The sequence below is a fragment of the Callorhinus ursinus genome, unplaced genomic scaffold, assembly GCF_003265705.2.
Source record: "Callorhinus ursinus isolate GAN/ISIS: 27379988/994484 unplaced genomic scaffold, GSC_fseal_2.0 scaffold68, whole genome shotgun sequence".
In the NCBI taxonomy this organism is placed as follows: domain Eukaryota; kingdom Metazoa; phylum Chordata; class Mammalia; order Carnivora; family Otariidae; genus Callorhinus; species Callorhinus ursinus.
Window position 1 is genome coordinate 3,766,930 of NW_027397130.1, and position 24,572 is coordinate 3,791,501.

Here is a 24,572-nt window from a genome sequence, read left to right on the forward strand (position 1 = left end):
AAAGGATCAAATTTAAATCTAAGCATAAAATTCTCCCTACCCCAGGGGGTCATCCTCTATACCCCACTCTGGAGACCAATGCCAGGGGGAGGCTCTTCGGCCTCCCCGTGCTGTGTTGGGGTCCCTGGTGCCTCCCCTACGTTGATCCAATCCCCAGCTTCAGGGTCCAATCTTCCTTCTTCCCAAAGACCCCTCCCGCCAAAAAAACCCTCTGCCGCTACGAAGACCATGCTTTTCCTGACCTCAACCATCTGTCAGCAGCTGACAAGCCAAGCTTGGGGTGCTCAGGGTGTCCCCAACAAGGACCATCTAGTCCCTCCTCGGCAGGGCAGCCAGCAGAGAAAGAAATGAGACTTGTCTGTGGCACAGGGGACAGAAACAGGCCCACCAGGAACAAGATAACAGAAAGATTGGGGATCCGAAGCAGACAGACTTCCTGCGGTCAGGGCATAGGGGGGTGTTCTTCAGTGATTGGTAACCCGGGTTCAAACCCACGAGGCTATCTCTAGAGTACACGGCAGGTGCCCAACACAGGATTATTGTCCATAAACAAGGTAGGATCTGCCCCCAGGGCACTGGACGTCTGTCTGTCCCTGGATTCAGACCCCGCCAGGGGCAAGGCCACCATTCTCACCTGTGTCCCTTGTGACCTGTGACTCCTTTGGGGACATCTGCACAGGGTGGACAAGGTAGGCTGGAAATCTACGACAGAAGCCCTTTCCCATCTTCGCCTCCTGGGACCAAGGGCCAAGGGAGTCTCTAGGACAGCAGAGCCCAAAGCCCTGACACCTTTTGTCCTTATGAGTTCTGTCCATGTCCACTCTCTAGAACCTTCTTTACTCTTCCTTCCCACACAGGTTCTACCCCCCTGGTGGCTGCAGGAAGCGATCGGAGGCAGAGGAGGGTCTGGGGGAAGGGCACCCTGCCAAGCTCAAGGGGCAACAGTGGGAGCCCTGACCTCCCACCATGCAGGACTCCGAGCCTGAGCCCCAGGTGTTCAGCCCATTGGCCCCTTACCCTTGAGTCCTCTGCATCTAGTATGGGGCCAGCGTCTGTGGACCTGGACCCACTCTCCAGACGGGCCGCCGTGCCCATGCCCAGCATCTGAGCCCTCTGTCCTCCCCACACGCTGGGCCCAGGGGCCAGGGCAGAGGGCCCCGGGGACAGGCGAGGGCCCAGCCTGCACGAAGCTGACCTCGAGCCTCAGCCCAGGCCGCGTAACAGGAAGCCAGAGGCCGATGCCGGTAAGCAAGGCAGATACAGAGATCAGAGGTCTGCTGCCTGATCAGAAGTGGCCTGGAGTCGGAGGACAGATTACTGGAAGAAGGAGGAAGCTGGGCAGTAAATAACCAGACCCCGAACACTGGCCTCTAGCTGTCGGGAGCCCAGCCGGGCAGTGCAGCCCAGGGGCCCCGGGGAAGGGGCAGGGGCGGGGGGTGGGTGTGGGGAGAGGCCCAGGAGGTTCAAGGTGTGCTCTGCTGGCAGCCAGAGCTGGGAGGTGGGGCAGGTCTAGAAGGCAGGGCTGGGGGATATCCAGAGGGTCCAGGGCAGGGCCTGAAATGCAAGGAATCTCCAAAGCTCTGCAGAGGGTCGCTTGGGTCCCATCCCCAGGCCACCTGCCCCACAGCCATGCACCCCCAGCCCCCAGCCCCCAGGGGGGCCCTTGTAGTGGGGACCCAGCCCTGGGCTAGCTTGGCTCCAGCCCCTGAGCTGATTCCTGGAAGGCCGGCTGCTTCTCAGCAGAGCCGAGGGAGCCCTGGGGCTACTGTCCCAGAGGATTTCCCAGGATTCCAGCTGCCCCACCCACCCAGCTGCCTCGCCTTCACACTGGGTGCTTCGGTCTCCTCCAGGCATCCTGTGAAGCTCTTAGGACAAGGAGCTCCTCATGGGCCTGCCCCACGGGAACCCAAGATGTAGGTGCCTCTGTGGAAGGGGTCAGATCTTGACTCGGTACCTCCAATCTCAAGAGGCTGAGGCCCCAGCCTTGCACAGTCGGCGGGGCTTGGGGGGAGGCATCAGAGGCCTCCCACCCCCACTCTGGGCCTTAGGGATGGAGGGCTTGTGCTGGGTGGAGGAAGGGCCTCCAGTTTGCCAAAGAGAAGTGGCAGGGGATGGGGTTCACCTCTCTGAGGTTCATGGGGCCAAAAGGCCTGCCCAAGGCCACTTTTTATTCTAGAAACCATGGTGGCAGCTTGCCTCCCAGCATCCCTGGCACTTCAGACCCAGACCTTCCCAGCCCTGCCTCCACGGCTCCCTACTCCGATTCGCACCCTGACCCTCTGGCCTGGCCCAGAGCATAATGGGCACCGGGTACATGGCCAACCTACTCGCCCAGCAAAGGGAGGACTGTGCGGTGCAGGGAAGGTGACCTCCATGTCACGGGGTGACTTGCCTTGGAGCTGCGGTTCCCACCCTCTGAAAGCCTCGGAGGGGAAACAATTGGTCCCTGAGTGTAAGCCTAAGGGGGAGGCAGAAGTTCCAAATTTTAGAAGACAATCAGGAGAATATCATGGTGACCTTGAGGAGAGGGGATTCTTAAGCAAGACACTAATTATAAAGCGGGGGCGGGGGGTGGGGATAAATTTAACTACATAAGAGGAGGAACTTGTAATCTATCAAGTATTCCTTAGAAGTGCAAAGACAGGCCATAGAAAAGAAAAACCTTTTTTCAGCCAACACAAGCTACGTGTGGGTGTGGGCCCTCCATGGTCAGAGCTGCTGACGCAGCTCCTGGCCCCCCACGACACTGTCCACGTTCCCCAGGGGTACCGGGGTTTGGGGGAAGCTGATCCACGTGTCTCCCTTCGTCAGTTGTTCGGCTGGAGTTGGTACCCAGCGCGTATAAAGAACTGGCAGATTCCCCGAGAAAAGGCTTCGGCTCCGCACAGAAGAGGGCTGCAACTGACTAAAACATAAGAAAAGGTGTCCAACTCCACTGCTCAGCAGAAAGAGCCGATAAAAATCAAAACATTCCAGCGGGCGGGCACCGAACGGCTGAAGTCATGAAGTGTGATCCTGCCCGGGGATGGCAGAAACGGCACGCGGTGGGGAAGTAGGAACAGAAATCATGGTAGCCACGCGGGGAGAGGGGTTTGGTGCTGACTTGCAGAGCTGCAGATCCGCGGGGGGCTTGTCCACAGAAAAGGGAGCACGCGTGCCCCAGCAGCACTGTTGGTAAAGCAAACCTGAAAATAACCTGGATCCTGAAACGGGAAGAACGGGGAAATAAACTGTGGTCTGGACCCCTGGCGGAAAACGCCCGCCGTGCCAAAGCCCAAAGCACAGCTCCACACAGGTGCCGTGCACCCCACTCGGCTGCTACTGAGGGACCCGTCCATGGTGGCAAAATCCAGAAGAAGAGCGGGTAATGATCCTAAAAGTCAGACCGCTACAGTAACTGCTGGCGGGGGGGGGGGGGGGGAGGGCTTGTGAATGACAAGGAAACTTCCGGAATCCTGGCAATGTCCGATTTCTTGATCTGAGTCGTAATGACACGGGAGTTCCTTCTCTATGTATATTTATTTGTAAAACTGGGCAGATATGCTTCACGCACTTTCCTGTTTCCCGTTGTATGATACAACGTTTTTGAAAGCACAAGTGTATCTGAGCACCCACTGTGCGGGGCACTGGGCATAGCGTTGGCCGGGCAGACCCCCACCCAGCCCTGCCCCTGGTGGGGTGCCGGTAAAGGTGGTGTGGGTTTCCCTCGGCCTGGACAGCGCAGGAGGTCCCAGCTGCCGTAATCTCAAGCCCACCACGGGTTGCTGCAGAGCCTGCCTGCTGGGCAGTGGGGTGCAGGCCCCTCCCCCTCACTGCCCCCATTCTCCCTGGGTCTCCCACTGTTTTGATTTCCCAAGATGGCCCTGAAGGTGACCCATCTGTCGTGCTACGGACATGTCCCTCTGCAGCGGACTTGGAGCAGTGGCCCTCCTGGCCCCCTCCCTCTCCAACAGCACATGTGGCCTTGAGGTGGGGCCCAGCCCTCTCTCCTTCGCCATCTCCTCCCCTCCCCCCAGTCTGGGGCGATTATGGTGCAAACAGTTCTCCCTGGACTCCCAGGCTGCTGGGCCTGGATGCGGGCCAGCGCCCTATGGATCCTGCGGGCTCAGGGCCAAGAGGCTGGGATGGGAAGGACATTTCCCCCAACCTGTTTACCGGGACCCAAGGCCGCTATCTCCAGTTCCAATCTGCTGCCTCCCTTTATCTCAGTGGGGCCAGCCCCTGGTTCCCAGCAGCAGCCTCCCCGCCACTCACTTCCTGCCAGGGGCCCAGCGTTACAGGAATACGCACGCTGAACTCGGCTCGTGCGTGTGTTGGCGCGTGTGTGTGCGCCCACACCCCAGAGCCTGCACCTGGAGGGGTGCCAGCAAGCCTGGGGGTGCCGTGAAAGCAGCCACCCCAGAACTCATGTCTTGTTCCCCCCCCAAGCCTGACCAGTGTCCTCCCACTGCGCAGGGGAGCAGCAACTAGATATCTCAAGAAGGCCAGGGAAGGGGCTATCTTGGGGACCCCCATGGAGTGTCCTCCACGGAGAGACCAAGGCAGGAGCAGTGTCTGCTCTTCATCCATTCCTGGCCTCCTCTTGCACAGGGCCCCAGGGCCCTCCATGGTCAGAGCTGCTGACGCAGCTCCTGGCCCCCCACGACACTGTCCACGTTCCCCAGGGGTACCGGGGTTTGGGGGAAGCTGATCCACGTGTCTCCCTTCGTCAGTTGTTCGGCTGGAATTACCTGGGCCAGCTCCAGATGGGGCATACAGGACACTCCAAAGGCCAAGAGCATCCTGGCCCTGGCCCATAACCCTGGGGGGCGAGGGGAAGGGATGACACACCCCAGAAGGCGGGCCGCCTCCCTCCCCTGCTGGGGCAAGGGTCAGGGGGGTTCCTGGAAGAAGGAACGGCTCAGCTGAGACCCGAAGACTGAGAAGGTGATAACCAAGGACGCGTGCCGATGGTTGGGGGAGGGGGCATTTCCGGGCAGAAGGAACACAGGTGCAAAGACCTAGGGTGAGACAGAGGCCGGAGCATTCGGGGAACACAAGTGTTGCCATCCGGCTGCCATGCGGTGAGAGGGAGGGGACTGTGACAAAGAGCCTGGCTGGGGGAGAGGGCGGGGCAGACCCGGAGGTGGCCTAGCCCAGGGCTGCGGCCTTGGGGGAGGAGGCCGCTGATGTGGGGGATGGGGCAGGCCTGCGTGCAGGCCGGAGACAATCCCACGACCTTCGACCTCCAGGGATGGCAGCTGCTTAGGGGCTGGACTCTCCTCTGAGCAGATGGATGGGGTCTGCTCAGTAACCTGCGGTAGTGGGGAGGGGGCTGCAGCAGGGCCTTCTGGCTTCTCCTCCCCAGCCCGGGAGCTGCGAACTCTTCCCAGCTCACCAACAGGATGACTCAGATTATCAGACGCAGCCAGGGACGCACACAGACACATGCGCACACATGCGTGGGCACCCCGCATCCCCCCCCCCGCACTTACACACGTGTACACACATACAGACACATGCACACACGGGTGTCGCATGTGCACATGCAAACAGTGCTTGCACATATGTGCACACGGACACACGTACATACATGTGTGCGCACAGATACACATACACAAGAGCCTAAACAACCCCCCTGAGACCGAACCTTGGTCAGAGGCCCCCCCCCCAACCCAACAAGGCCTCAGAGACATGCCCCCCGGGGCACCTGGGTGGGTGAAGCGTCGGCCTTCGTGTCATGATCCCAGGGATGGGTCCCCAGTCGGGCTTCCTGCTCAGCGGGGGTCTGCTTCTCCCTCTCCCTCTGCCCTCCCCGCCCCCCGCTTGTGTTCTCTCTCGCTCGCTCACTCTCGCGCTCTTGCTCTCAAATAAATAAATAAAAATCTTAAAAAAGAAAAAAAAAAAGAAAGATGTCTCGTTGCTCCGGGAAGGCCCCCACCTTTGTTGCCCCCTCCACCACCAGGGCGAGGGGGACAGGCCCAGGTGCCCTAGGACTAGGTAGGAGGTGACAAGCAGCACCTGGTAGGTAGAAGGAACCTCTGTGAGGCCTCAGCTTCCCCCAGGAAGAGGCCAGCTCTCTGGGGAGACAGCTCTGTTATGGGAGGAGAAAGGCTGGTTTGCTCACCAGCTGTGTCACTTTGGTGGCCGCCTGGGATGGTGGAATGGCCCTAAGCCCCCTGCCCAGGCCTCCTCCTCCAAGGGTGCTATGGCGGTTAACAGGGAGGCTGTGGGTGGGTAGGCTTGGCAAACTGTGAAGTGCCTGCAGACAGAAGGCCATAACTGGGACGTGCCTGGGGATCCCGCTGTCTGCCCCCTTACTCCTTGTTCTGAGAGCCATCACTGCTGCCCCAACCCCTCCCTTCCTGTCCATACAGGCCCTCTGCTCCCCACCCCCACTTCCCAGCAGAAGGGCTGGAGCCAGACTCAGAGATAAGGGGCTTGTTTTCCGAGGGCCCGGAATTCAGTGCAGACTGTGGGTCAGGGCCAGAGGGGCACTGGGGTGGGGAAAGGCACAATGAGCCTTTCCTCTAGATGGGACTCCTTGGGGCCACCGATCCTACAGGGATCTTGTGATTTTTCCTCTTTCAAGATGCCCGCACTAGGCATGGGGGGAGAGGTGGAGAGCTCCAGGGAAGGCGCCCTAACCCTGGATACAGCTCCATCTCCAGCCCTGCTCCCTCCTCTGCCAGGCTGGCCTTCTTTCGAGATTTGCAATGCTCCAGCTCCCTCCTACCCAGAGCTTTTGCCTTATGTTCCTCCTCTGTCTGATTAGGGACCTGCTCTGTCTTCAGAGCTCAGCCCAATCCCTGCTTCCTCCAGGAAGCCTACCCTGATGCCTCAGCCAGGCCCATGGCAGCATCTCCCAGTTCTGACATCCACCCTCTTCCCAGGGCTCCTCTCTTGGGCAGCAGTCTGTCCCCACCCTGAGGACCGGAGCCCCGAGAGCAGCCTGCCCTTCCTGTCCTTTATCCCCAGACCCAGCTGGGAGCAGGCACATGGCAGACCTCTGATGAAGGTGTGAGTGCCCTCTTTCACGAGGGGTGCCCTGACCAGAGCTGTGGGCACCTCTTCTGGGGAACTTGGGCCCCTCTGGGACCAACCTCCTCCCATGGGGGACAGACATCTGTGGCCATATTCCAGGGAGGGGAGCAGCCGAGTGGGGCTGGGCACTCAGAGGGAGCCCTGTCCTCCCTGTGTGAGGGAAGGTCACTCTGCAGAAGAGCTGAGTCACGGTGCTCCCCGCGGCAGCGGCATCAAGCCCCAGGGCCCTGGGCTGTGACCAGTAAGGATGGTCATAGCAGCCACAGTAAGAAAGGGAACACTCATATGTGGCACTTAAACTCTGGCCAGGCACCAGGGTCAGCACTAAGCACGCTAAGTCATGGAATCCTCAAAACAGCCCATTCTGGAGTTAGGGAGACTGAGGCATGTAGAGAGGTTAAAAGGCTCGTCCAAGGCCACACGCCTGGTAAGTGAGGACCTGAGTCAGTCGGTGCCCTTCACGCCTCAACCCTGCACTGCACCTCAGCTGAAGGCAGACCACCTCTCCAGAGCAGGGGTCCGGACGAGGGGGCTCTCTGTGCACCGCTGGAATTCTGCCTCCCGTATGACCCATGAAGTCGGAGGCCCAGACCGGTTGCGCCGTCTCTGTCCCCCCTTGCCTGGCACCTTGGCAACGCCCGGCACCCAGGAGGTACTCAACAGGTCCGTACTGGAAAAACAGTCAACGACGGGACGCTACTTCTTTAGGGGCGACGTAACACAGTGGTTCAGAGCTGGACCCTGGAGACAGCCGGCCTGGCCACTGCCTCGCCAAGTGACCGCAGGCATTAGCTTGTGCGCGGCTCAGTTTCCCCATCTGTGAAACGGGGATGCTACTGGTACTCGTCTCCTAGAGCTGCCGGGAGGCTTAACTGAGCCAATATTTGTAGGGCGCCCGAGCTAGAGCCTGGCACACGGCAGGAGTCACATGAGCGTCCGCTCGATAACGTTCGTCCGGCCCCGGTTGCTTCTTCGGAGAGCAATACTCTTGCTCTCCCACATGTCCCCATCGCTCCGTGCCCGCCCCCCTGAAGCCCGAACTACAACTCCCAGCACGCCTCGGGGCCCTCCTGCCCGAGCTCGCGCGGTGCCCGCCGGGACGAAGTCCGAACTACAACTCCCAGCATGCCGCGGGCACCCCCGCAGGCCCAGGTCCGCCGCTGCGGTCGAAGTCCGTGAAGCCCCGCCGTGCCAACCCCGTCGCTCCCGGTCGCCCTCGCTGGGAAGGGTCGGGGTGGGGGTCGGGAACCGCCCCCGCCATGCTCCGTGGACTGGCCCGGGCCGCGGCCCGGCGGCCCGGGGCCCTCTGGACTCGGGGGTCTGGGAACAGGACGGGGGTCCCGGCGCACGTGGTGGACCTGCGCAGCGACACGGTGACCAAGCCCGGGCCGGCCATGAGGCGCGCCATGGCCGAGGCGGTCGTGGGGGACGACGACTACGGCGAGGACCCCACCGTCCGCGGTGAGCCCGGTGTGCAGGCCGCGGCCTGGGGTCGTCGCGGGGACCCCAGAGCGCTGTCCGTGGTGCTGGCGGGAGAAGGGGCCCGGGGCGCAGGGGTGGCGGCTCGGCTGCAGGCTAGGCGTCATGCCCTGCGGCCTTGCTGCTCAGGCTGGCCCATCACCCGACAGTCTGTTGGAAATGCAGATTCTCGGGTCCCACACTTACACCTGCTGAGCCAGAACTGCGTGCTAACAGGACGCCCCGGGGACTGGTGTGCGCATTCAGGTGTGGAGCTGCCTGATGAGATGGGCGTGGTCTCCTCTTGCAGAGGAGGGCTCTGGGATGCTGAGTGTGGCACCCAAGGTCTCCTACCCAGCAAATGGCAAGGCAGTATTTGAACCCAGGTCTTCTCTCTAAAACCTATAGCCATCGTCCTGCACGTACTGCCTTCCACACGAAGACACACGGAAAACCAGTCTAGAAAAGAGGATTTCCCACAGGCTGCATCTCTCAAGGAGTGGACGCTAATAACCTGGGGAGCATTATTTTCAAGACACAGTGTTGAGAGTTGCCACTATAGCGGATCACTGCTGTTGTGAGGATGTATACCCTCTGCCGTACCAGGGACAAGCCACAGGTTGCCACTTGAGCTCCAAGGGCCTGTGTGTGGGGTCAGGTGGTGATTGGTGATCATGCATTCTGCAGACACTTGCTGCCTGGAACTTCAAAAATGCTGAGCCCACTTCCAAACACACAGATACCATGGGGTGGGGGAAGTGCTGGGGCTGGCATGTGTCCCCAGAGAGTGCCTTGGGAACTGGGGGGGAGGGGAGGCATGGAACTCACAGGGAAGGGGGACTTTGCAGAGTAGCCTCTTAAAGGGAGAGTGGGGCCCCCAGGCAGGGAAGGGAGCTGGGTCACCTGGGTGTTGAGAAAAGTGTTTAGGATACGGATAGGGAATGTGGCTGGAGTGTGGGGTACCGGGAACCCCCTGTCCCTGGAGATGAAGGCAGAGGGCAAATCCCACTGGCCTTGAATGTCATGCTAAAAGACTTCGGACTTGATACCACAGGCAGAGGGGAGCCACAGCAGGCTTTAAAGCAGGAGCCTGAAGCCCCACCCCCCAATCCCCCAGAGTCTCCCCTTCTGAGAGCTCCTGCCCTTCTGTTCTGGGAGAGGAAGTCAGCAGAGAAACCGCAGGGCCCCACCTGCAAGGGGCTGATGGGAAAGGAAGTGAGACAGGTGTGAGGTCTGGATGGGACAGGGGGGTTCAAACCACAGAGTTTCAATGTTGGGGGGGGGCCATGGCCCAGGAGGAGGCTGGGTGCCAAGGGTTGACTGAGGGGCCTCTATACCCAGATATGCGGTCACCAAGACCACAGTCTGCAGCCAGTGGACCAGGGCGTCTGTCTGGCTTGGCCACTCACCTCAGCAGGACTCGAGCCCATGGTTATGAGTAATACAAGGAGAGTGCCATTGTTGATGGAGTCTCCCTGCACCCCCATCCCTTCCCTCCTCAGAGCTGCAGGAAAAGGCCGCCAAACTGCTGGGGGTAGACCGGACCTTGTTTGTGCCCACCAACACCATGGCCAACCTCATCTCTGGTGAGCACGGCGTGGGGTGACTCCCATTTGCCCTCCAGTTCCTCCCTCCGCATTTCTCTCCTCGGTGCTGGGGGCAAGGCTGGGACAACATCAGTGGGGTCTGAGCCATCTGGACTTCTGCTGGGCTGAGCCAGGAGGGCCCCTAGCAGGAGATGAGGGAGGGGAGGAGAGTGAGGTCAGTGTATCCGTGCTCCTCCCCCAGCTCCCTCCCCAGATGGTCTCCCTGGGCCAGGCGGGCAGCCCTCTCCACACTGCCCTGTCTCCAGGTTCTGGTAACCACACTTCCCTCTTGCCCTGTATGGCCTGGGGGTCTTGCTCTGTCCCTTGTGACTTCCCTCCACGCTGCCACACCTTTGTAAATTGCCCCTTTATTATACTCTGGCTTCCAAGTGTGCATGTGCCCTCTGTTTCCTACTGGGCCTGACTGATGCCCATGCCCTGAGCTGCTTGGCCCCCAGGGGCCGCATGGTGGCCAGCTTCCCGAGCAGGAGATGCTCTGCAGGCGGGCTGCAGGGCACAGGGTGCAACACCTCACAGGATGGTTATCCTAGACTTTTGTAGTTCACGGGACTGTTTTCTGGCACAGAGCGGTAAGGTGTCTTGAAGGGGTGCTGTTTCCTCATTGGCATAGGCACTTGAGAGCTAGCCTCCGGGCTCAGCCGGGAGCTGGGCGGGAGCAGATGGGCCCCATGGGACTCAGAGCCAACACTGCCCTCCCCCATCTATCTCAGTGATGTGTCACTGCCAGCGCAGGGGCTCCCAGCTCCTCCTCGGGCAGGAGTGCCACCTCCACGTCTACGAGCAGGGCGGGGTGGCTCAGGTAAGGACCCGGCACCCCTCACCTGGGGCCAGCACAGGCTGCTCAGCATTTCTGGTGGGAACCTGCTTCCCCGGCATCGTGTTGGGACCTGCAGAGCGAAGAAATGGCCGGGGTGGTGGCGTCTCTAAGGAAGCGGGAAAGGGAGCCATTCCCAGATTGACCACGTGGGGGCACCCGCGGCCCAGCACCCCTCCATCAGACACCGGCTGTGCTTGGTGCTCTGCTGCCCCCTAGTGGGCATTCGGAGCACGCGGCGCTCGGTGGGGAAGGGCCCGCATCTCGGGAGAACACAGTCCTTGGTTCCTCCCCTTCTTGCTGGGATGTCCGCGCCGACGTCCGCAGCACAAGGGGAAGGCTCGATGGCCCCGAGCTGGAGAGGAGCCGATGGGACAGAGATAGGAGGTGACGCTGCGCCCCCGGACCTGAGCTCCATCCCTCCTCCCCCAATACCTGCAGATCGCTGGGGTGCACTCCCACCCCCTCCCAGACCTGCCCCATGGCACCTTGGACCTGGCTGAGCTGGAGAGGGTGGTCACACGGGGCCTCGGGAGCCCCTACCACCCGGTCTGTGAGCTCATTTGCCTGGAGAACACCCACAGCAGCTCGGGGGGCCGGGTCCTCCCCATTGACTACCTACGCCAGGTAGGCCCTACCCCACCTCTCTGCCCACCCCCCACCGGGCCCCAGCCAGCTCCTGGCTTCCTGTCCTCTGCAGCCCATCTCCGGGGACTGTATCTCCTCATATACACCGTGGGTGCCCGCGGCAGCTGGAACTGCGGTGGGAAGGACGTGCGTGGTCGGTCCTAGGCTGCAGATACGGAGGGCCCTACTGCCCCAGTTTAGGCCCCAAGGACAGAGACAACCCCCCTTCTCCCCAGGGAGCGAGTCCCAGAGCAGCCCCAGCTTGTGCAGGGTGTGAGGGCTGAATCGTGCGGCTCCCTGGTGTGAGAACTTGCTGCTAACTGACCCTGCAGACCTACTCCTTGCCCATGGGAAGGGCTGAGAGCATCTCCCTCACGGAGCCATGGGGTGGCTTAAATAGGATGCGGCATCTATGGCTCGCGCCACATCAGCATTTGGCCGCAGCAAGCCCACCGTACACATGAGGTAAAACGCTTAGCATCAGCCCCCTTTACAGAGGATGGCACCCAGGCTCAGGCAGCAGAGTGCCTGCTTTGGTCCCAGGGGGTCAAGCTGGACACCAGCCCAGCTCTGCTCACTCTAGACCCCTCGAGGCCCCTGGAGACCCGTCCTCCCTCCGCTCTGGCCCCAAGCCCAGCCCCTCTGACTGCTGCTTGCTCTTTGCCCCCAGGTGCGCCTCCTGGCGCAGAGCTACGGGGTCCGGGTCCACCTGGATGGGGCCCGGCTGATGAACGCTGCAGTAGCTCTGCACATGCCCCCCGCCCGCATCGTGGAGCACTGTGACTCTGTGTCTCTCTGTTTCTCCAAGGTGGGGAAGCCACTGGCTGCCTCCCAGACACAAGACGGTGGGGTGCTCACAATAGGAGTCAGCTGGTGTTCCTGAGCTCCGATGCTGGCAGCGGCTGGCCCTGGGCCCTTTTAGCCCCTCCCCAGATGGGGCCCCGTCCACCTCACATCCCCCTCCCCTGGCCACAAAGGCAAAGATGCACACCTGGGGGGCTGGCAGGCAGGACTCTCTCCTCTCTTCCTCCCAGGGCCTCGGTGCACCAGTGGGGGCCTTGGTCGGGGGGCCCAAGGACTTCATCGAAGAAGCCTGGCGCCTCCGGAAAGCCCTGGGCGGGGGGATGCGCCAGGCCGGGGTGCTGGCTGCCGCTGCCCTCGTAGGACTGGCGGACTTCGAGGAGGTGCTGCCGACGGACCACAAGAACGCTCAGAGATTCGCCAAAGGTACCTGGACCGTGGCCCCCCACCCTCACTTCCTTTTGCTCCCAGAAGAGTGCCTGGGGTTCCCCCGTAGCAGGACCGAAATCCCCAGCAGGCGTACGTCCTTCTGACTCTAGCACATGTAGGTTAGGCCTGAGCCACAAGGCGTGGAAGCCAGGGAATTAGAATGCTTTACCAGGCCTCACTGGTGGAGGGTCTGGACCAAAAGCATGCAATGGATGTCAGGAATTCCTATTTCCTGCAGGATCTGGCCGAGTGGAGCCTCTAACCTGGGTCTTTACATCTGTCAATTGAGTCCTCGAAACAATCCCATCATGTCCCCACTTTACAGATGAGGGTACCGAGGCCCAGAGGTTAACTGATTTGTCCCAGGTTACACAGCTGAAAAGTAGCAGAGCCAAGTGTGTGGGACTCCAAGGGTCCCTCTTTTCCCCACTACAGTTGGGCTGCCCTCTGCCTGTCCTGGGACAACAGGGCCAGATGCTGGAGACTGGGGTGGGGTCCTGGGGTCGGGCTTCACTCACCACAGGCCCCGGGCCCAGGGCTCCAGGAGCTGGCGTCCCCCATCTGCTCCGTGGACCTCGCCGCCGTGGAGACGAACATGGTGATGGTGAGGGTGCACGGGCCACCGCCCGAGGAGCTCTGCCGGCGTCTGCAGGCCGTGAGCGCGGACGAGGTGGCCCAGACCGGCCGCGCGGTGCATGTGCTGCTGTTCCCCTGGACCGAGCGGTCGGTGCGCGCCGTGTGGCACCGCGACATCTCCGCACAGGACACCGAGCTGGTGCTGAAGAAGTGGGGGTTCGTGCTGAGGCAGCTGGGGCCCTGAGGACGGGGTGACCGGACCCTGTGCCCCGGCTGGGATCCGGGTGGGGAGTGGAGGTGTCCTGAGGGAGCAGGTGGAGGAGAGGCAACGAAACAACACCCCGGTACCCCCGAGTCTCCTCGGACCCCCGACTTCCCACGCTCAGGGTGAAGCCTTCCACCTGCGTTCATTCAGCAAGCCCTCGGTGCCTCCCGTGTCCCGGACAGGGTGCCACGAGGGCAGACAGGGGGGACCCCATCCCAGCCCCTCACCAAAGCCCAGGAAGCAGCCAGGGCAGGGCTTCTGCTCCCAGCTCACAGAAAAGGAACCTGCCCCGAGCCATTTGCTCGGAGTCCCGCAGCTGATGAGCGTGTCCCGTGCTCGGGCTGGGGGACACTGGAGCAAGGGCGACAGAGATTAGGAAGGGACAGGAGGGCTGGATGGCAGGGAGCCCTAGCTGCTGTGTTGGGGGCTGGGCTTTATCCTGTGGTCATCTACATATCTTTTCCTTTTTCAAAAATAAATTTTCCTGCTTACAAAAGAGTATGTCTTTATTGTAGATGATTTGGGATTGGATCTCGTTTTTAGCAGTTCCTGGGGTCATGTAGGCCCAGCGGCAGACAGGGAGGCCCCGACCAAACCCCTGTGCTCCCCGCTCCCCAGTGAACCGCAGGAGAAGTCCAGTTAGAGCCTCACAAACTGAGAGGACCTGCCTGCCAAGCTGCCCCTTCCAACGTGGAGGCGGGGGGGGGGGGTCCTCTTCCACCTCTGCAGACCCACAGAGAAGGAGCTCGTGTCTGCAGAAGACGTCTCTGGATGGACAGTCAGACACACAGGCGTCTCTGGATGGACGAACAGAAACAGACGTCTCTGGATGGACAGACAGACACGCAGGCGTCTCTGGATGGACGGACAGACACACACACGCACATACACAGCTGGTAACAGTGTTACTGCCCACATACTGCTTATAATTCTGTTTTATCAGTTCTGAAAAAATTTTAAGAGAGAAAAACAAGGCTTATCCGCACGGAGCATAAACTGATTTATTTAAGGACAAATTGGCATTTGATTGGCCCGGATGCCAGACCCAGCTCAGGCCTCGCCCCCGACAGCACAGGCCTCTGATGACTGACCCCAAGCAGCCCCAGCCCACCATCAGTGACAGCCGGCCTTGGGCACAGGGGGCACCAAAGTGGGGGGCACGGGATCCTGGGACAAGCTTCCTGCTGACCTTGGCATTGGCATTGAACGGTAAACACTAAAACATAAGTACGGAGGGAAGCCCTCAGTGGGACCCCCAAATGATGCCAGCCCCCAGGGCCCCAAGGAGCTTCCTGTAACCTTTGGAGTGGTAAAGGGGGGCTGGGAGAGAGTAGACCAAGGCCAGAGGGGACGCCATCCACTCTCCGCACACATCCCAGACTCCTGCACCCCAGATGGGGCTGTCTGGGGCTTCGGGTGCTGCACAGCCCCCGGGGATCCTTCTCTGCCACCTCGACTTCTCTACCTACAGGAAAATGAGCGAGCTTCACGATGGATGACCCGGGTGCCTAGCCACAGGGCGCCTGCGCCCTGGTCTGCGAGCTGAGCCCCACCCACGCCGTTTAGTAAGCCTGCGGCCCAAGCTCCAGGCCCTGGCCTCTGCCTCTCTGGGCAGCCCCGGCCCCTCCTGGCTAAGAAGCCCCTTCACCTTGCCACTGTGGCACGGCTCCCCCACCCTCACCCCTACTAGGACTTCCGCACCTGCTAGTTCAGGGCACCCACCAGGCCCCTGGAATCACAGACATTCCCCAGGGGGCTGCAGATGGGAGGATCGGCGTCCTGGAGCACCAGCCCAGCAGAAGCAGCAGATGCACCAGGACAAGGACTGAGGCCTGAGAACAGGGAGGGGGCCGAGGTGCATCCAGCCCACTCGGCTGCCCTTGCAAACCCCAGGGGACTCCCGGGCCCCCTCCTCAGTATCCTCCCCTGCAACATCTGCCCTTGAGCCAGTGGACCGAACAGAGGCCTGGGAGTCCCACCAGATGTCAGGGCATCTGGCTCTGCCATGTGCTCTGGGATGGTCTGGGCCTCAGACTCCCCTTCTGTAAAATGGGTGACTGGTAACTAATGTGAAGGGAGACTGGAGGACTGGACAAGCAGATGAGCAGGTGATACTCAGCTCGGAGCCTAACTCCGTGGGTGTTTAACAGATACCAGATACTTCTCTCTCAAACTCCCTCCTCCCCAGGAGAGAGGGTAGCTCCTCCACCTGACCCAGGGCCCTAGGAGCGAGGGCAGCATGGCACACCAGGGCTGATGGGAGAGGGCGAGGGCAGGCTATGCCCTCGAGAAGCAAGGGGACCCGCTGAGCACCAGGAGTCTGCAGCACCCCACCCCGACCCCACTAACATCCCCTTGGGCCACTTGTTAACTCTTCCTGGGACTCCCTTTTCTCATTCCCAAGAGAAAGCCAAACCAATTAGTCCCTAAAGGGCATAAACCAGGCAGAGGAGCTCCCCAAACATCCAGCTTTGCCAAGCAAGAGGAGCCTGGATCCTTGGCTCTGCCCCCAACCCCTGCCCCTGCAGGGGCCCCCTCCCAGCCAGAACTCCAGCCAGGCCTGTGGGTGCAAAGGGGAAACTGGGCTCCTCTGGGACTCAGATGACCACAGAGTGGGGGGCCCCCTGCTGCCGGCTCAGCCTGCGGGTTCGGGCGTGCTGTGAGCAGGAGGAGGCCACAGAGAGCCTCTGAGGCGCAGGAGCCCCAGGCCAGGGCTAGAGCCCAGCCGGAGCAGACACGGATGTCCCGCATGTGCTGGGGCCACTGGCGGCCGGTCTCGGCGAAGGCCAGGTGTGAGCAGTGGATGTAGATGCTGACCCCCACCAGGGTCAGGGCACCTGGGGGAGGGGGGCAGGGGGGCCACTCGCTGTGTCTACCTGCTGGGGGCAACTGCCTAACCAGGTCCTGGCCGAGGCAGTCCTGCAGACCAGGAGCCCCTACCCGCTGGCCTTTGGGGGAAATGGAGGCTCTGATTCAGTTCCCAAACCCCCAGACCTCACCCCACAAAACCCCCCTTATAAACAGAGCCACCTACACCCTCAGCAACAGTCCCCACTCACATAACTGCCCCTGCATACACAGCACCCTCCCGTATCCCCCAGTGTCCCCGACACACACACACACACACACACACACACACACACACACACACACACACACACAGAGCCAGTGACCTCCATTGGCAGTCGGGGGGCTCTGGAGCTCTGGCCAGGCCCCCCTTCCTCACAGTGCCCCCCACTTCATTGGGTTACCCCTGCCGCTCCTCTGGCCCTAGCCTAAGCCTCCAGCTTCTGCAGGCCTCCTGCCTGCCCCCAAGCTCTGCGACCCCCCGCCTGCTCCCATCAGTGTCCCCGACGCTGACACTCTCCTCCTGGCGCTGCACAGAGTGCTGACAGTGATGTCAGCTGACCCACTGCCAAGAAGCAGCCCCCGCGGGGACAGCAGCCAGGCTGGACCCTGGGCGCGCGGAGCAGGTGGGGTGTTCCTTGAACCAGGGCCCTTGGAAGAGGAGGGCCCCTGAGTAGCTGCCTCCGGGCCCTCCCTCCACCCACTGGCCCGGGCCATGTTTCTGAGAGCATAATGCCAAGGCTTCCTGGACACAATCCCACCCCATTGTTCCTCTCCCTGGCTTCCCAAGCTCCTCTTAATTGGATTTGGAGCCACACAGCCGGTGTCTGGGGCCAGGCCACAGCTGACATGGTGACTTCTCCCGCTCTCATTCTCTACAGCGCACGCCCAGGCTGCGGGTCCCCCAGGCTCTCGGCACCAGGCAGGTCCGCCCGTTCCCACTTGACCAAGGCCTCCCACAGGGCCCAGCACCCTCTGGGGAGGAGGCAGGGCTGCCCCAGAGGGAGCCGTAGGCCCATGTGGTCTGGGCCTCAAGTGCCATGGCCTTGACAGTAGACCTGGCCCGGATGCCAGACCCAGCTCAGGCCTCGCCCCCAACAGCACAGGCCTCTGATGACTGACCCCAAGGAGCCCCAGCCCACCATCAGTGACAGCCGGCCTTGGGCACAGGGGGCACCAAAGCGGGGGGCACGGGATCCTGGGACAAGCTCCCTGCTGACCTTGGTGAATCCTTGGACATCTCAGGAAGCTGGGACCACAGGGGGGCCATGGCTGTAGCCCCGAGGAAGTGCCTGGCCAGCGCCCAGCCGCGTCTAGATGAATGTCAGCTGAGGAACTGCCACCAGTCACACTCTGGGCCTGGGCCGGGGTCCCTGCCAAGGGCTGCGAGGCCCCTTTCCACCTGTCTTCCTGCCCGGGCCTGCCCTCTCTTGTTCCATCCCACCAGGCCAGTGAAGGGCAGGAGAACAGGGGAGGAAGGGGGCCGGTCTCATGCCCCTCGTGCAGGTGTAGGAGGGCAGGTGCAGGATCGCCTTGGGGAGCCTCATGCCTCCCGTGCCTAGAAGCTTAGCCTCCCTGGCTCGAAGCCCACAGCCAGCACCCCTGCCCCTGTCCCTAAAAAGGCCCAGTACTACCCGAGGGGCTTTCGCCTGCTGCGGCTGAATCCCCTGGGCGGGCCCAGGCTCAGCACAGGCCAGATGGGAGCCGAGGACAGGGGGGCAGGAGAGGAGACCCCCTCACTCCCAGGACCCGTGCCCTCCAGGGCACCCACACTCACCCCCCAGCAAGAAGTAGCAGCCGGTGAAAAACAGCAGCAGGACGCTCTGTGCCAGGGAACTGAAGAGGTCACAGATCCAGCCACACACGACAAGGACGAGGCTCAGGGGCAGGACCACCATGACAGCTCGGTGCAGGGCTGCCAGGAGAGGGGGCTCAGCGTCCAGGCAGGGACCTGGACCTGCCTCCACCCCCCAAGCAGCTCCAAGTGAGCACTTCAGGGCCCTGTCTGCCTGGAGGTCCACCTTCACAGGACAGTTTTGCCTGGAGATTAAGGACAGACAGGGCATGACTCAGCCGCAGGACTCACAGATGTGCTGCACGGAGGTGGGGACATCCAGGTCTCACTGGCAAAGGGGCCGATCAGGGGGATGCAGCTGTTTTGCCCTAAGAAGCAGAAAGGACACAAAGCCTGGTGGGCTGGACACCTGTGGGGTCACCACCCACCCTGAGTTTCTCTGAGATGGGTGGTCCTGCAGGCACGCTGGACAGCATGCTCTCACCCCTGCCAGAACCCAGTGGGCTGACCAGTGGCCAAGGAGCCCCGTCAGATTCTCTCCTGGACCCCAGAGTTGTGGCTCCAAATGGGTTTGGAGGGTTTAAGATCTTCTGTTTTGTTTCTGTAACATACAAATAATACCTACGTGGATGTCGGTCTAAAAATCACAAACATTCGAGAGATGCTGCCCTCAGCACTCCCATAGGCTTGGGGCCCTGAGCATGCTCACGTGTGGCTTTGCCTGGACAGGAAAAGGTGCGCGTAATGTGGACTGACTCTTGCACACACACATGCACACCCACTTGCATTTGCAGACACACACGTGCACACGCCAGGAGGACTTGGGAGCATTAGGCCCAGTCTGTTCAGTGGCTGAACCAACAGCTCATCTTTCCTCCCCAGCTGCCACGGAGGAAAGCATGGTCACGCATGCGCATGCACGCATGTGCACACGCACACTCATGGTCACCTACACATACACTCACATGCACACACACATACTCTCTTAGACACATGCTCACACATTCAGATTCATGCACACACGTTCACACTCACACTGCCCTAGGCTCACATGCATGCACGCACGCGTTCACACGCTCTCCCAGGCGTTGCTGCCCCCCAGTGCTGTTCCTGTGCAGGGGAGGCCCCCAGCCTGCTGGCTGCCCCGTCACACAGGCCTTGTGGAGGGAACGCCTTCCCCTCTCTCTGCGGGTCCGAAAGGCATGCAGCACTCCTGTTTGGTGCCCAAGTGCGCGCCAAGCCGTCAGGTGGTGGGGGGGGGGGAAGTGGAGAGAAACAGGGGTCTTACCCCAGAGCCCTGGCTGTGCCAGGCTGAACCTCTGGGGACAGCAATTGAGAAACAACTCGTGGTCACTTGGATGTGGACCCGGGGCCTTCCCGGAGGCCCCCAGCGCCCCACACCCGCTCCCACCTCAGCGCCCACACCCCTGCTTGAGGAAGAACAGCAGCCCAGTGCCCTGGGTGGCGGGCCCTGCCCCTGCTTTCCCCCCTCATTCCTCCAACCATCCCCCACCCGTTTGCACCCTGAGAAGTATCGCTTTCTCCCCATCTGACGAAGACTTGGAGGCGAAGGAGGGACGAGGTCCTAGGTCAGGCAGCAGCCCATGGCAGAGCCCACTGAGAGCCTGGGGTTGACTTGTCATCTACCAAGTCATGTGCCCGCAACTCCTAACATAAGACACCCCCGCCCCCCCCAGGGAGGACAAGGGACTGCCTGGGGCTCCTGCTCCCCAGGCTCTTGGGTCCTTATGGGGCCACGCAATGCCTCCCCCCAACCCTTTCATTTCTGAGCCCGGACGGGTAGCCCTACTGTCACTGCCCAGTTTTGGGAGAGGACAGGGTCCGGGATGGGGAGTGGGGGCACGAGGGGGCGCCCCGGCCCGCCGCTGCCCTACCTTCGCAGACGCGCCAGAGTCGCGCCCCGAGTGCGAGGACAGCCGCGCGGCGCGCCCCGTGCTGTTGCCAGCGTCCGCCACCCCCAGGACGTACCAGAGGTCGCGGGCCACTGCGGCCCCCAGCAGCGCAAAGCTGAGCAGCGCGCCCAGCCAGGCCATGCGGGACCCGGGGATTTGGGGAGTGGAGAGGGCCAAGGGAGTGAAAGAGTGTGGGGAGAGGGGAAGCGGGGAGCGGGGGAGCCTGTCCGGGGAGGAGGCGCCCGGGATTTGGTGAGCTGGGCCAGGGACGGGGCGCGGAGGAGTAGGGGTCACAGTTGAGGGGATGCGGGGAGGCGGCAGGGGCGCAAGCTGTGGCGCATCCGCTCCGAGGCTCTTCTGGATGCGGCGCCCCCTTTTCTGCCTGTGCGCGGGCCTCGCGATACGCGCGCCCCCCCCCCCCAGGCTCGCAGGAAGATCGGTCCCACCTCTCGGCGACAGCGATTGCAGAGCTCGGCCCCAGGGGACAGAAGGAAGTCTCAGAGCCGCAGGTACACCCGCCACAGACCTGGGTTCAAATCCCAGCGTCCCCAAGGAGCTGGCCGCTGGAGTGGGTCCCTGGGCAAATGTGTTAAATCTCTCCAAACCTCCGGTTTCTCAGCCGCCAAATGGCCGGGCTAAGGAGGAGGAAGGGTGGGGCCTGCGTCGCCCCAGGAGGGGGCTCAGCAGGCAGCTGACCTCGCTGGCCAGGAAGCCAGCAGCCTGCATGGTGGGAGGCAGCCGCTCCTGGCTGGGTCACTTGGCTGCTGGCTGGTCCTGTGGTCCTGGTCTTAATCCGTCTCCAGGACTAACCAAAGGGATCCAGTGAAGTGGGGTGGTTGGGCAAAGAGCCTAGGCAGGCTGGCAAGGGGGCTGTTGCTTCCAGTGAGCTTCAAATTACAAATGCCACAGAGGGCGAGGCTGGGCTCTGCCTCTCCATCACTCACTCAGCCAACACACGGGAAGCACCTTCTAGGACATGGGCCAGGCGCTAGTGGGGTGGGTTGCAGAGGGACCTCAAAGGGCCCGAACCCAGGGGGAGGCAGTAACAGGCATGGTAGTGGGGGCTGTCACAGTGGGGCTGGGCTGTCTGGGGTGCAACTGTGGGCAACGGGAGGGCCCCCTCTCGGGCCCCTGGACAGTCCGTCACTGCCCTCCCAGGGTCTGGGCAGAGCCTGCAGAGACAGGGTCTGGGGCTTTACATTCACGTCATCACTGAAGGCGACCATTCTCAGATGAAGTAGCTTCATGACCCGGAATCATCCCAGGGCTCTCATTTCTGTTCGTTCCAGCCCCTTTTTCTGTACCAGGCATTTCTCGGTTTGAGGAATATGGTCAGGAAAAACCATCGCAGCAAGGTTACTGAAACAATACTTCAAGGGGCACTCAGAGCCCATGGCACTGTTTTGGGTTCCTGCAGGCCGTGCATCTTCCCATGCACCATGCCCAAGGTTGGACTGGAGCACAGAGCAGGCCTGGGGGCTTCCCTGCTGTGGCAGTGGGGGTGCCCCAGCCCCTGCTCCGCCAGCTGGGTGGCAGCCAGGGGTCCTTCTCTCTTGGGCAGGTGAAAGAATCCAGCAAGCATACAGGGCAAAGGAGGTGAGGGAGGTGATGAAGGCGAGGCAGCCATCTACAAAAGCAGGAGGGGAGGGGGGCTAGGGAAGAGGGGAGCGTGGTGGCAGTGCAGGCCCCCTGCTGGAGAACAGGGGGGGGAAGGTGAATAGTGACCCCAGCACTTACCCACAATGTGACAAGGACCAATACTGCTTTAGGTGGGTCAAAGCCGCCTTGTGTGTTTCAGGTCTGAGACTGGGAGAGCCAGCGGAGCCCCCCTGGGCTGCACGCTCCATATGCTTCTTCCCAGTGACCCCTGCCTCTCAGCCCGAGCTTGTCTGAAAGGGTCTTCTTTGCAGCCCCATAAAGAGGATTCTGCTGGGGCGCCTGGGGGGCTCAGTTGTTAGGCGTCTGCCTTCAGCTCAGGTCATGATCTCAGGGTCCTGGGATCGAGCCCCACGTTGGGCTCCCTGCTCGGCGGGAAGCCTGCTTCTCCCTCTCCCACTCCCCCTGCTTGTGTTCACTCTCTCGCTATGTCTCTGTCAAATAAAGTCTTAAAAAAAGGGGGGGGATCCTGCTGTCAGGGCCGGGGACGGCACTGCTTGAGGCCACCGTCAGCAGAGCCATGCAGCTCCACACCCGAATAGATACATATTCCCCTCACGATGCAGTGCCGATGGCCAGGTTAGCAGTCTACACCCTGCCTGCTTTATTTTTTTACTTTTATTAAATTTTTTTTTTTTTTTTACCCTGTCTGCTTTAAATTTCAGTGTTTGAAGCCCAATGTGTAGTTGGGAGCCACTGGATTGTCCCCTAGGCAGTAGGTACCGGTCCTCGAGGGGCTACTTGGATGAATTCCACCAGTCTACTTCCCTAAGATGGACCCAGATTATACCCTAGTCTGATTCTGAAACACTGCCACTTTGGAATGACCCCTTTTTTCATTGGTCATCCTCCTACCATAGACTCATAACCCATAGTTAGAGCTGTCGGTCAGCCACTTGGTGATCTAGGATGTCAGGGCCTCTTCAAAGTTAGCATCAGACCACTACCACCAAAATCAGGGCCAGGAGGAACCTTTGGATGGAAGAAATTCCGATTATAAGTGACAAACAGGGCTGCACCCAAACCTTTTTATAAAACTCACATTCAACTATCTCTTCAGGGCCAGCAAGAACAGGATGCCTGACCCCAGCAACAGCTGTGGGGCAGGTGAGCCTCCTGGTTCAGGCTGATGCCACAGTGCATTGCCTCCAGCACAGGGCTGAGGAAGCAGCCGTAACTGTCGGAGAAATCACCGAGCCGCGCAGCATCAGTTCCTTCACAACTCAACTCACTGCATGGGGCAAACTCCTCCAACAGGAACTGAACCTTGCTAATTTACCCATAGGTCAGTGCATGCAATCAGGGTGCATTATGAAGCTAATCCACCCTGGGAGATTCGAGACACTGTTCTAGTCAAAACCAACCACACTAAAGGGTTCTCAAATGGTGGAGGTCGTAGGCTGGAAACAGAGGTCTTTCACATTGATGTGGACAACAGACATCCTGTGTGGGACATGGCACAGACGGGGAGACAGCCACACACCTGGTTAGTCTCATCCCCAGGAACCAATAGGATCTATGAAGGGCTCCTCATGGCCACGTTGGGACTCGCCAGGATCTGTCCACCACTGATGCCCCCACATCAGAACGCACTACAGTCCCGAGTGCACACTTGCGCTCCCTCGGCCGGACACAGCGTTCCCTTCTTCCGTCATCTGGCAGCCTCCTCCTGGTTGCTGCACAGACAGCTCGGATCTTCCGTGCTGCCCTCAAGGCAGAGCCGTCTTCTCAGTCTGCACATCACACGGCTGTTTGTTGGCCGTGGTCTGGAACCTGAGCTCACGGCGAGAGACTGAGTCCTCTCTGGCCTTCACTCAATTCCTGGGCATAGCACTGGCTCACAGTAGGCGCTCAAGCATCTGAGTGAACAGGCAGGCAGACGTCCCCACCTTGGGGACCAACGGGAAAATAACCACAGAGAAGCTAAGGCCCCAGTTTGGTTGGTCAGCTGAAAACTGACTCCAAAGCTGTGGGCTGAGCCCAGTGGAGGAAAATCTACAGCGCAGTTGGTTTTTTTGCTTTAAGAGCTAGATTCCCCACCCCACCCCCCACCACCACTGCCCCAGACAAGAAACCCTTTGTGATGGCAACTCTGGTTCAGAGCAAGGCGGGCTGCACAATGGAACTCTCTTTTCAGCTCAGACCTTAGATGTCGAAAGCACAGACATTTTACTGTAGCTACAACAGAGCAAACTGGGTGAGGGGTACATGGGGCCCCTTCATACTATCTTTACATGTTCCCATTAATCTTAGTTCAGAATTTAAAAAAACGTCGGGGTGCCTGGGTGGCTCAGTCGGTAAAGCGTCTGCCTTCGGCTCAGGTCATGATCCCGGGGTCCTGGGATGGAGCCCTACGTCGGGCTCCCTGCTCAGCGGGGAGCCTGCTTCTCCCTCTCCTTCTGCTCTGCCTACTTGTTTGGTCAAATAAATAAAATCTTTAAAAAAAATTTTTTTTAAATGTTGTACTAGGAAGATCAATGTAACCCTTGGGGAGACATGTTTCCGTTCAATAGAATGAAGACCTTTCTGACAAAGCAGTCTGAAAAATGGAATGGGGATGGTTTCAAGATAGCCCTGTCTCTGGAGTCGGGCAGGCGACCCCAGCCACACCCGCAAGGCCGGGCCGTGTCATTCATCAGGGAGGGCCCATTTCTGGGGCCAGGATGCCTGGGTTCAATCCTCATAATAGTTCCTAGTTGTACGATCTTGGACAAGCTACTTTGCCTCTTTGCAAAAGTCTCTATTTCTGCATGAAAAAAAT

General features: G+C 60.7%; 2 protein-coding genes across 2 annotated transcripts; one reads left to right on the plus strand and one right to left on the minus strand.

Annotated features, from left to right (window-relative positions):
- Positions 1-8,059: 8,059 nt before the first annotated feature.
- On the plus strand, positions 8,060-14,096 carry LOC112814426 (uncharacterized). Its single transcript, XM_025859983.2, has 7 exons — positions 8,060-8,484; positions 9,984-10,067; positions 10,799-10,887; positions 11,344-11,529; positions 12,200-12,337; positions 12,564-12,756; positions 13,296-14,096. Exons 1-7 carry the CDS (start codon positions 8,283-8,285, stop codon positions 13,577-13,579), a joined length of 1,176 nt encoding a protein of 391 aa, XP_025715768.1. The 5' UTR covers positions 8,060-8,282; the 3' UTR covers positions 13,580-14,096.
- A 1,208-nt stretch (positions 14,097-15,304) lies between these two features.
- Positions 15,305-20,296, minus strand: TMEM235 (transmembrane protein 235). The gene is given in 7 exon segments (XM_025859558.1): positions 15,305-15,432; positions 16,207-16,437; positions 18,225-18,362; positions 18,534-18,566; positions 18,569-18,610; positions 20,138-20,156; positions 20,159-20,296. Coding segments are annotated over 7 exon segments (729 nt in total).
- Between the last annotated feature and the right edge of the window lie 4,276 nt (positions 20,297-24,572).